Source organism: Emys orbicularis, chromosome 20, assembly GCF_028017835.1.
Source record: "Emys orbicularis isolate rEmyOrb1 chromosome 20, rEmyOrb1.hap1, whole genome shotgun sequence".
NCBI lineage: Eukaryota > Metazoa > Chordata > Testudines > Emydidae > Emys > Emys orbicularis.
The window spans coordinates 12108737-12121059 of record NC_088702.1 but is presented as its reverse complement, the minus strand read 5'-3'; the positions used below and the strand labels follow the sequence as shown (position 1 = coordinate 12121059).

Below are 12323 nucleotides of genomic sequence, written 5' to 3'. Positions count from 1 at the left end.
TTGAGCAGATCTTGTCACCCGAGTGCAGGGCTGAGAGCCAGGACTCCTGGGTTCTATGCCTGGGTCTGCCATAGATGCTTCATGTGATTGGACAAGTCACTGCATGTCTCTGGGGCTCAGTTTCCCCATGTACAAAATGGGGAAGATAAAACTTGTCTGTTTACACTGTGAGCTCTTTGGCACTGGGACTATCTCTTGTCTGTGCAGCGCCTGGTACAATTGGGGCTCCCAAAACCCCTACCACTGAGCCACCCGCTCCCCCCCCAGTCAATGGCCCTTAGGAAGAGTCCAGCCCAGTGTTGAAGACAGGAGGAATCAATGTAGTCATGCTAAGTGAGGGCCATTAAAGGTACTTCAGGATCTTGATGGCCCATTGTTTTCTTGCCAATGAACTGTAAACTGGACTTGTTTTTCCTGTAAGCCCATGGGAAGGGGCTATCAGGGGTCTTGCAGAGTCATGTGACCATGTCACCTGATACTGGAATCCATCTTAAACCATGTACTTTTCCATGAGGAGCTGGGAAGGGGTCAAATTGAAACAGTGGACTCCCGCCTGATGCCAATCCTATTTAAGGGTGAGGAGTGAGATCATCCAGGTGGCCAGTTCTCCCTGGGGACCCCACCCAAGATGACTGCTGGAAACGTCTAAGGCTGAACAGGAGGCAGGGCTGGACCCAGGCTGGAAAGGCGTCCAGTCTGCGCAAAGATTATTAGAACCACATCTAGGGCGAGAACTTATTATTTGTAACCAGTTTTTAGTGAATCTAGTTTCGTTTGCATGTTCTGCTTATTTCTGCTTAGTAACCTGCTTTGTTCTGGCTCCTATCTCTTATGACCACTTCAATCCTACCTTTTATACTAAACAAAATCATCATTGTTACCTGGGGGGGAGGGGCAAGCAGCTGTGCATCTCTCTCTTTACTTTGAGAAAGAGGGCGAACAACATGAGCTTACCCTGTATAAAAGTTTATACCATCTGTAGTGAATGGAATGCAACCTGTTGTGTGTGTCCCGGGCTTCCATCACCCTGGTGTCTGGGCTGCAAACACAACTCCCATTCCATGGCTCTGCCTTGGTTCATGCTCCATCTGTCAGTCCTGCACCCTCACCCCACCTAACATGGGGCTGTGGGAGACAGACACTGAGGACACAGGGGCACTGGGAAGGTCTAGGTCAGGGGTTCTCAAACTTCATTGCACTGTGACCCCCTTCTGACAACAAAAATTACTTCACGATCCCAGGAGCGGGGACCAAAGCCTGGGCCTTGCCACCTCGGTCAGGGTATGGGAGGGGGAAAAGCCGAAGCTCAAGGGCTTTAGCCCCAGCAGGGGGACCTCTAATCTGAGCCCTGCCACGCAGGGCTAATACTGAAGACTGGGTCCCGCTCAGGGGTGAAAGTAACTTAAAGGACTTACCGGTACTCCGGAGTCCTGTGCAGGGGGCGTGGCCTCAACCGGAAGAGGCGGGGCCTTTAAATTCCCCGGGCCCTTTAAATCACCCCCTGAGCTCCCAGCTGCAGAGGCGGCTGGGAGCCTCAGGGCTCGGGGTGATTTAAAGGGCCCAGGGCTCCCACCGCTACCACAGCGGAGCTCCAGGCCCTTTAAATCACTATGGGAGCCCTGCCGCCGCTACCCCAGGGCTCCGGCAGCGGGGCTCGGGCGGTGCTTTAAAGGGCCAGGGGCTCCCCGCAGCGGCCGGAGCCCTGCCGCCGCTACCCCAGGGCTCTGCCAGCGGGGCTTAGGAGGTGATTTAAAGGGCCCAGGGCTCTGGCCACTGCAGGGAGCCTCGGGCCCTTTAAATCACCAGTCAGTCTGGTCCGGCACGGCGTACTGGCTCTTGCTGGTACGCCGTTCCGGGCCGTACCGGCTTACTTTCACCTCTGGTCCCGCTACCCAAGGAGGTGGGGCTGGGGCTTTGGCTTTGGGCTCTGGGCCCAGCAAGTCTAACACCAGCCCTGGTGACCCCATTAAAATGGGGTTGTGACCCACTTTGGGGTCCTGACCCACAGTTTGAGAACCGCTGATCGAAGGCATCTGAGCAGGTTTCTCTTCTGGATCCTTAGATGGGGCAACTCCAGACTCTGCCTCAACACTGGAGAGCAGAGCCGAGACACCAGGACCTGCCGCATCAGTGGAGGGGAGCAGACCTGAGGCTCCAGAGACCTCTCCCAACAAAGTTCCTGCAGATACGGTCCAGATACGGGAAACAGGAGCTGGGTCTCCATGGCCCATTCCATCCCTGACCACGGGCTGACTCGGCCGATGAGGAAGTCAGTCAGGGCCCTCCACATTCCCCTGGTTCTTCCATCCAGCGTCTCCATCTCCATACACCTGCTGCGCCCGAGCGCCTGCCCATCCCCTGTGTATTGTCCATCTGTGAAGGATGTGGAAGGTGCCAGGACTGTTTTACAAACACTTCATGTATTAGCTGTGTCAGACCTGTTTCCTGTCCAGCCCCGGCTCAACCCCTTGGCTGCTCCACTCCAGCCCTACGCCCTGCCTGCCTTGAACCCCTGGCTCTTACCCTTGGCTGGCCTCCCAACCACACCTCTGTTTCTGCCCTCCAGCTCTGCTTTGACCACTAGGCCAGACTCTTGCTTTGACCACGAGGTTGCACCACCTACACCTCGGTGTGGGACACCCAGCCCCGGGAGTGGGGAGTGGGGTCTGGGTAAGGGAAGCCTCCCTAAGTGTTAGCTGAGACAGAGGCGTGTGAACGGTTGGGTGGGTTAGATCCCTTTGCTTCTTAGGCTTTGGGCCCCTCCGTTGAGATGAATGGAGCTGGCGTTTGGAAAAGGCTGGTGTCTGTCCCTGTATTCACACACTGGCCTCAGCTTCCGGAGGTGAGCATGGCAGGGCCAGGCCCAGTCCCAGCTGCAGGAGGAATCACCGCTGGGACTATAGCTATTTCCCTGGTCTGTGACTGGGCGCATGGGGAGATTCTTCCTCAGGGGGGTGAAGCCTTGAGGCCTAAATCTTGGGAACGGAGACATAGAGGAGGCCGGCCTAAATCTTGGGAACGGAGACATAGAGGAGGCCAAGGTGCAGCTGGCGCTGAGCTGTGACGCCATCCTGGGTGGCGACGCCTTCGTGTCCGTCTGCAGGGAGAAGAGCCGTGAAGACGGTCCTGTCCTAGCTGAGAATCATGAACTTCAGAAACACGAAGCTCAGGCTGAGGGATCTCCTGGAAATCAGTCCAGACAGCGTGAAGGACTCGACTCCTTATACCTGGGGAGACTTGCCTAGCCACTTCATAGAATCATAGAATATCAGGGTTGGAAGGGACCTCAGGAGGTCATCTAGTCCAACCCCGTGCTCAAAGGAGGACCAATTCCCAACTAAATCATCCCAGCCAGGGCTTTGTCAACCCGGGCCTTAAAAACCTCCAAGGAAGGAGACTCCACCACCTCCCTAGGTCATAGAATCATAGAATATCAGAGTTGGAAGGGACCTCAGGAGGTCATCTAGTCCAACCCCCTGCTCAAAGCAGGACCAATTCCCAACTAAATCATCCCAGCCAGGGCTTTGTCAAGCCGGGCCTTAAAAACCTCCAAATAAAGAGACTCCACCACCTCCCTAGGTAACGCATTCCAGTGCTTCACCACCCTCCTAGTGAAATAGTGTTTCCTAATATCCAACCTAGACCTCCCCCACTGCAACTTGAGACCATTGCTCCTTGTTCTGTCATCTGCCACCATTCAGAACAGCCGAGTTCCATCCTCTTTGGAACCCCCCTTCAGGTAGTTGAAGGCTGCTATCAAATCCCCCCTCACTCTTCTCTTCTGGAGACTAAACAATCCCAGTTCCCTCAGCCTCTCCTCATAAGTCATGCGCTCCAGACCCCTAATCATTTTTGTTGCCCGCCGCTGGACTCTTTCCAATTTTTCCACATCCTTCTTGTAGTGTGGGGCCCAAAACTGGACACAGTACTCCAGATGAGGCCTCACCAATGTCGAATAAAGGGGAACGATCACGTCCCTCGATCTGCTGGCAATGCCCCTACTTATACAGCCCAAAATGCCGTTAGCCTTCTTGGCAACAAGAGCACACTGTTGACTCATATCCAGCTTCTCGTCCACTGTGACCCCTAGGTCCTTTTCTGTGTGATGTCTTTGAGATACTCCTATCCCTCTTCTGCGCCGTAGGCTTCGGAGAGCTGCCAATCTCACACCAACAGGTCCAGACCCTGCAACAGAGAGCGCAGGAGAAGGGTCACACTGGGGCTGGGAGCACAGAGAGGAGACCAGAGCTGGAGGCTGTCGTCGAACCCAGCCACCGACATCGAGATCCTTGGCATGACGTGAGCATAGAGGTAGAATAATGGGAGCAGGGACTGGCTGTTTGTTCGGGGTTTGACCAGCACCTGGCACAATGGGGTTCTGGTCTAGGAAGGGGGGGTCTGAGGTGCTCTGGCAATAGAGACAATGAATAATAAGAATCAGGTGGGGGTGATGGGAGTGGGGGGTGGAACCAGCATTGGGTTGATGGGAAACGAGGACTCACCTGGATTGGGGGCAGGCTGCAGGTCTCTCCGACCTCCTTCGCAACATGAACGAACATCTGCGATGCAGCGAGAGAGAGACAAGGAATTTTTTTTCCATCTTGAACAAAAGATCCCCCCACAGGTGACAAAGACGGAAAACTGAAGATTGAAACCTGAGAAACAATGATAGCTCCCTAAAAATGTGAAGAGAGAAACCCAAGAGATACTAACATTTGGCTGTTCTTTGAAAATGGAAATTTTCATGAAAAGATTCTGATTTTGTCAGTTTTCCATTTTTCAGCAAAACTTTTATTTTCCATTTCTCCACACTGTCACTATGAAATAATCTGACAGCTAATGTTGGGTACTAAATAACCAACACCTGGCAGCCAATAGTGACTAACAAGTAACCAATAATTGTCAGCTATTAATGAAGATAAAATTACCAATTATAGAAGTTAATTGGCCAAGTGAAGTAAAAGGCCTCCCACACAACTCAATGGCATTTCTCTTTGTCTGTCTGTATCGTGATAACTTTTTGAGAATACATCTGATCAATTCTGAAATTTCAGGGGACGCGCTAGACATCAATGAGAAGAACCCCACTGATTCGGGAGGAAATCGGAAAACTGAAAAAGTCCAGTTTCCATTTAGATCTGGTGAGTAGCATCAGCAGCCAATGAGCCAACCACTCTGTTGAACGGCGGTAGCAGGATCTTCTGGGTGCTGAGCTGGGAGAATGGAGGTGACACAGAGCCTCTAGCGTCGGAGGATGGAGAATGGGAGCACATAGACCCCTGACATGTGGGGAGGGGCACACAGAGGTAGGGCTGGGGGATGGGACATAGGGTCAGGGTTAGAGTTGGTTGGGTAGATTCCAATGGAACATTTTTCCCATCACAAACATTTCCCTAACGCAGAGCATCATGGTTTGCCCCAGGCTGGTTCCTGCCAATCCAGGCTGAGTGTCTGGGCGCAGGGCAGGTGGAGGTGTCTCCTGCCCCATACTCAGCAAATGCAGAGCGCAGGGCTGGGCGGCACGGGTCTACTGGGGCATCGCTTCAAGAGGGCCGAGGTACGGCTGGGCTGGCGTTTCCCTTAACTCTACAGGCCCTGGTTTGGCTGAGCACGACACTCTGGATGGGCACATGTGGCCCCCCACCAGAAAGCCCTGCTGGAACTGGTCAGTCTTGAGAAATGCTGATTTATTGGGGGGAAGAGGGGGAGCTCTATCTGGCCCTTGCTCCGCCCGCCCCAGCTTTGGGTCACCAAACCCACTGGGCGCCACCACGAGGCTCCCGACCCTCCCGGCAACCTGAGTCCGCAGGCGCATTGCAGATCATTTAGGGGAGTCGACCAGGACACAGAAATCTCTTCTCCACCTGTAACGACCAACCACCCAGAGCTACAGGGCTAATGAATAAGAGCCGCCAGATAATGGTAATTAACCGTGAATACGACAATTGCAAATATTTAATAAATACTCATCATTGGTACTGTTCAGACTCTCTGCATCTGAAGCCCGGCCTAGCGGGAGATCTCTGGGACTTTCTAACCATCAATAACAGCCCCAAAGCCTATAGACTTTCCCCTCTCCAATCCTAACAGAGCCTGGACTCCTGGGTCCTTCCCAGCAGGGCCAAGGCTGAGAGGTCAGTGTCAGTAGAGCCGTGTGTATCCCCTGCCCCACCCACCTCCAGATAATCTGCTTCCGTCCACGTAAACATGCTGGAAATGTTAAAAATCTAGAAAATAATCAAAAGAAAAGGTGAGCGCCCCCTGCCGAGCCCCACATCTCACCCCAGCATGGCCCCCCTGCCATGCCCACTTCCACACCCTGCTCCCCGGCGCCCTCTGCTGGGCCTCCTACCATTCCCTGAATCACAGTGCCCCCTGCGAACCCCCCACCTGCTCCCCACTGCACGGTGCCCCCTCCCGAGTCCCCCCCACTCCCTGCTCCCCCAGCACCCCCTGCTGAGCCCCCCGCCCGCTCCCTGCTCCCCAGCACCCCCTACTGAGCCCCCCGCCCGCTCCCTGCTCCCCAGCACCCCCATTCCCCCCTCCAGCCTCCCTGCTCTGCACAGGAACCTGTCCCCCACTTCCCTCATTCCCCTTCCCTACTGCCCCATACCCCATCCACCAGCCTGCCCCTCTGCCCCACTCACCTTCCTCCCCTGGGCCTGGACCCAGAGGGGCTGGCCCCAAATCCACACCCCCTTTGTGATGGTCGCCATCCCGGCGCGACATTCAAACCCCCCCCGGGCCACGTGCTGTTGGTTCTGTAGGGGGGCAACCAGAGACAGGGGATGTGGGAATGCGGTTTGGGGGGGTTGGGGTGCTCAGGGTGCAGGGGATGGGTGCGGACCTGTGGGGCAGGGGGAGGGGCCATGGCTGAGGAGGGTGAGGTCTCGGCAGCTGTGGCCAGGGCCTGGCACAGGGAGAGGACGGACACTGGCTGGGGGCTGGGGGGACCTTTGGTATAGGGGGTGCGGGCTGCAGTGAAGCAGGCAGGGGACTCGCTGGGTCAGGTGGAGCATGCGGTGAACGGGGCGGTGCCCTGGCTGCGTAGGGTTGGGCCTGTGGTGCTGGGGACGTGGCCTGTGTAGGGTTGCCAACTTTCTAATGGCTGGAAACCAAAACCCTTTCCCCGCCCCGTGCCCTGCCTCTTCCCCCAAGGCCCCACCCCCTACCCCACCTCTTCCCCCAAGGCCCCGCCTCCTGCTCACACCTCTCCCCCACTCCTTCCGTTGCTCGCTCTCCGCACACACTCCCCCCTCTCCTGGGACTCACCGGCTGCCGCTGGGAGGAGCTGATGGGGCACAGCAGTATACAGCAGGGGTTGGTCCCTGGCACAAGGGGGCAGGGAGGGGTTGGTCCTCATACCGAGGGCCCAGGGCGGGGGCAGTCGGGGCACTGTGGGACAGAAGGAGGGGCGGGCAGGATCCCTTCCCCCTGGGCGGTGGCACCTTCCTCTTGGAGCCTGGTCCAGAAGCCAGCCACTGCTCTGTCAGGCTTCAGCAGCTGAGCAGAGAGCCGCTCCTCCATGTGGCTCCAGCTGCCCCCCAGTGGCAGAGGCCGGTTACTGTGACCAACCGGACTTTTGGTGTCCGGTCAGCTGTGCTGACTGGATGCTGCCAGGTTCCCTTTTCGACCGAAAACTGGACACCTGGCAACATAGGCCTGTGGTGAGGGAGCAGAGGCCCTTCCTGCGGAGGGCAAGCCTTATCTGGGGTGGGCGGGGTCTGTGGTTCAGGGGGCAGGGCCTTATCTGGGGTGGGCGGGGTCTGTGGTTCAGGGGGCAGGGCCTTATCTGGGGTGGGCGGGGTCTGTGGTTCAGGGGGCAGGGCCTTATCTGGGGTGGGCGGGGTCTGTGGTTCAGGGGGCAGGGCCTTATCTGGGGTGGGCGGGGTCTGTGGTTCAGGGGGCAGGGCCTTATCTGGGGTGGACGGGGTCTGTGGTTCAGGGGGCAGGGCCTTATCTGGGGTGGGCGGGGTCTGTGGTTCAAGGGGCGGAGCCTTAGCTGGGGATCCTGTCCCCACTCACCTGGCGCTGGAGCCGGCGCAGCAGGCAGTTCATCAGGAAGGATTTGCCCCGGCGTTGCTCCCCGATGATGGACACCAGGCAGACGGGGGCGTCCCCCACCCCACCCTGCTCCAGGCAGCGGCTCAGGGCCTCCTCGTCCAGGATCAGGCCCCCTTCTTCGTCCAGACGCACCAGCTGCACCGGCGCACTGGCTCTGGCTGAGCCCCTGGCCCCTGCTGCTGGGAGAGAGCAGGGTCAGAGCTGGGACCCCACCCCTGAGCCAACTAGGCCCCTGCCCCTCAGATCAGATCCTCTTGAGCCATTTCCACCCCCCGTGAGCCAGCCAGTCCCCTGCCCCCCAAATCAGAGGTTGCCCACCCTAGGGAGGAAAGGCCCCGTGTCCCATTCCCCACCCCCTGATCCAGCCAGTCCCCACCTTGGGGCCTGTGAGAGCCTGCACCCCTTTCCCCTGATTCAGCCTGTCTGGTCTAACTGGCTCCATCTCTTCCCGCAGGGGTGCTGTGATTTTCTCCCCCAGGGCTCTCAGCCTCGTATCCGGGATCATCCTGTCCCTGGAGCAGGGAGCCCGGCACTCAGGGCAGCTGGGTCCCCAGGCCGAGATCCCGCGCCAGTGAGCCACGAGGCAGCCCTGGCAGAAGTTGTGGCCGCACTCGATCGAAATGGGATCATCCAAGACATCCAGGCAGATGGAGCAGGTGATGTCCTCCCGGAGTCGCTGCATCTCTCCAGACCCGCTGAGTGGGGGGAACCTACTGGGTCAGGACCTGGCACCCGGAGCAGTAGGGCTCTGCTGCAGGACGGCTGATCTCTAGCCCAGGTGTGACCCTTCCTGGCAGCAGGAGTCTGGGGAGGAGCGGGAGAACATGGGAATATTTCTGTGAACAAGCTGCGTGACTCAGTTTACCTGCCCACTTTGTGTCCCTGTCCCCCGGGCAGCACCAGAGCGAGAAGACAGATTCCAAGAAGTCATGGCAGAGATTGGTAGATTCCCAGGCCAGGAGGGACCAAGGCTGAGCTTCTGGATAACGCAGGCCAGAGAATTGCACCCAGTTAATTCCTGTTTGAACGGGAGCAGATCTCTTAGAAACACATCCCACCGCAGTCCTTGGTACATTGTTCCCATGGTTAATTCCCCTCCCTGGTAAACACGGACATCTTCTTTCCAGGCTGAATGTGTCCAGCTTCAACTTCCAGCCAATGGATCATGTTACAGCTTTCTCTGCTAGCCTGAAGAGCCCATTATTAAATATTTGATCCCCGTGTAGGTGCTTCTAGACTGGAGTCAAGTCACCCCGGGAGGTGGGAGCTTCTCTTTGCAAAGCTAAATAGCTTGAGCTCCTGTGGTCTATCACTCCAGGCCACGTTTTGTAATCCTTTAAGCATTCGCGTGGCCCCCCTCTGCCCCCTCTCCAATATATTCACATCCTTCTTGAACTGCACCGGAACTGGACACAGGACCCCAGCAGTGGTCGCACCAGCGCCAAATCCAGAGGTAAACTGACCTCTCTGCCCCTGTTTGGGCATCCTTAGCTCCTTTGGCCACACTGTCGCACGGGGGCTCACGTCCAGCTGATTATCCCCCATGGCCCCCTGCACACTGTCAGCGTCTCTGCGTCCCAGGAGAGACACGGCCCCCACTGGGCTGGGAGCATGGCCGACGCTCTTTGGCCGTATCACAGCACGTGCTGTTGGCTTGTGCCCAGACTACCCTAGCGCTGGGGCTGTTGGTGACACTGGGCTGTTCTCTGCTGCCTACGGCCTGGCAGACGCCATGTGCCAGGGGTTAATCACTGGCAGTGCCACGCCCGGCAGGGGCACAAGCCTCTGAGAGGAGTTTGATCTCAGTTCGACTCGCTGCCGAGGGCAGCTGGGGAGACACAGGGCCTGCTGGAGCCCGAGTCCGGGAGGCACCGAGCTCGGCCTTAGGAAAGGCCACGCTCAGGGCCTAACAAGGAAACAGCTTCCTTCCCATCATGCAGTGAACTGGGTGCTGACTGGCCGAGCTTTCCTCCAGCTGGCGTGAGAGCAAATTCACCCTCTCACCCCCACAGAGCCCTGGGCATTGGGTGGGGGAAACTGAGGCACAGAAAGGGGATAGAACATGCCCTGGCCTCACCCTACTCCCCCAGCGCTGGGCTCTGGTCCCGGAGCACCAAAGTCTCCTCTTTTTCTGCTGGAGACTCCCCAGTTTCCCACCCTGGGATCCCTCCCAGCCACCAATGTGCCATAAAGGGGACCGGCTCTATCTGTCCTACCATCAGTGATGTCTCCTGAGCAAGCACCAGGGCCAGCCCAATTCGTTTTTTCATCCTAAGTGGACCCCCCCCCCGTCAAGATAGAAAATGGGAATTTTGTTTCCCTCCCTCTTTGGACATAATCTATCAGGATTTCATCCACTGAAAAGTTGCCAGATTCACAGGGCAGTTGGGGTTTTCCTGCAATCCCCAGCTGCTGGAGGCATGGGATTGCTGCGCTGTGATAAGGCAAAGCAGTGCGCATCACAGGCACAAACTAACCCACGGAAAGAGCTAGCTCCCTCGATGTTCACCCCCCCCAATAAAAAAGAGGGGTTCTATATATTTGCTTGCTGGTCTTTGGAGCCCCTTTTCCAGCTTCTCCCTCCAGTGGCAAGGGCTGGAAAAGCGGCTCCAAAGACCGGCAAGCAAATATATAGAACCCCTCTTTTGTGTGTGTGTGGGGGGGGGGGGGGTGAACATCTGAGGGGCCGGCTCTCCTTCCATAGATTAGCTTGTGCCTGTAAATGTCCTGATTGCGGCTAATGCAAGACAAGCCACTGTTCTGGGGGATTCCACGTGCCCAAGGGTTTGCCCTGGTTTTAGCTGGTTGAACTGGTCAGAGTTTGACAGTGTTTCAAATCATGCCATGAGCCAGACCCAGCATTGGGGGTAGATTAGCCGCTGTCTGAGCCTATCTTTCTGCTGGACAGAGGGCAAGGTCCGAACTGCCCCTGTCCCACACCCTCACCCCCAGCTGCTGGGAATTTCCACCCCACAGAGAGCCAAGACTTATCATGTGACTTGGCAATGCCCTAGCACAGTTAGGGAGGGTGAAACATGGGGAACAAGCAGGGACGATCCTGCCCCATGGATGGGGAATAGACTGCGGGGGACAATCCTGCAACCTGAGAGAATAGAGCAGAGGGGACGATCCTGCCCCTTGTTGGGGGGGATAGAGTGGGGGAGACAATCCTGCTCCTTGTGGGGGGATGGGCTAGATTGGGGCAAACACCCTCCACGCGCTCTCCCCCCTCCGCCCCCTGCTCTTACCCGGCCAAATCTTCGCTTCTCTCTGTCCGGGCAAATTTTTTGTTTCTGAGAAATAAAAGCGTAACTCCCTGTGTCTTATCCTCCCAGCAGCCCAGCTGGTGGGGGTTTGAAGGTGGGTGGGGCAGCCCTGCTCTCACATTGGTAGTGCGAGGGGGTGGGAGGCAGTGGGTGTGTGGGAGGGGAGAACAGAGAGGCCCGGAGAGGTGGGGCCAGGCTGGAAAAGCAAGTGACAGAGACTGGAGGGTGCAGAGAATCTTCATTCCCCAGATCCCCCCACGGGCTCTTCGGAGCAGCAGGGTCTGGAAGTGCACGTGCTTTAAAGGGCACTGAAAGTGTCAGGAACTGTGACCAACTTGGGGGGAAGAGGGAGGGGGACAGTTTGGCCAGAGATACACCCCCTTGTGAATTTCTGGATGTTACCACTGTCTCTCCGTCCAGAAATGACATCCCAACTGCCTCTTCTCAGAAATGAGGTATTTCTTAGAACTGAAAACAAAAACCCTTAGCAAATATTCAACTCTTTCCACTGCTGGGTAATGGTCACCTGGGGCTGAGATGCAGTCACCTCTGGGGTGGGACAGCTGAGGAACAGCAGCACAGCAATACTACATGGGGATGGCTCGCCCAGCGCTGAGATGCAGCTGTCTCTAGGGTGGCTTCTTCAGATAACGTGATCTTATGAATGGGTCCTTTTGTCTTTGGAACTCACTGCCACATGAGCCCTGCTATGTATCCTGGAGCTCTTTGCTGAGGCTTTTTACTGCTTTTTACTCCTGTTTGATGGTCTCCTGTCTGGTATTTCCCAGGTTTTGGTTCTTTACATTAAGGGTGAACCACTCAATAAGACTCATAGACTTTAAGGTCAGAAGGTCATCTAGTCTGACCTCCTGTACATTGAAGGCCACAGAACCTCACCACCCACTGCTGTAATAGACCCCTAACCTCTGGCTGAGTTACTGAAGTCCTCCAGTCATGGTTTAAGGACTTCAAGTTACAGAGAATCCACCATTG

At 56.6% G+C, this 12323-nt stretch overlaps 1 protein-coding gene across 1 annotated transcript in view; it reads left to right on the top strand.

The window, feature by feature from the left end:
- LOC135892712 (vitamin K epoxide reductase complex subunit 1-like protein 1) overlaps positions 1-9285 on the top strand; it is a 36446-nt gene extending 27161 nt beyond the window's left edge. Inside the window, exons 2-4 of the mRNA XM_065420506.1 lie at positions 4145-4299; positions 5055-5141; positions 8519-9285. Of these exons, the coding sequence (XP_065276578.1) occupies positions 4145-4298 (154 nt within the window). The 3' untranslated portion in view covers position 4299; positions 5055-5141; positions 8519-9285. The remainder of the gene's footprint in view (positions 1-4144; positions 4300-5054; positions 5142-8518) is intronic.
- The last annotated feature ends 3038 nt before the right edge of the window (positions 9286-12323 follow it).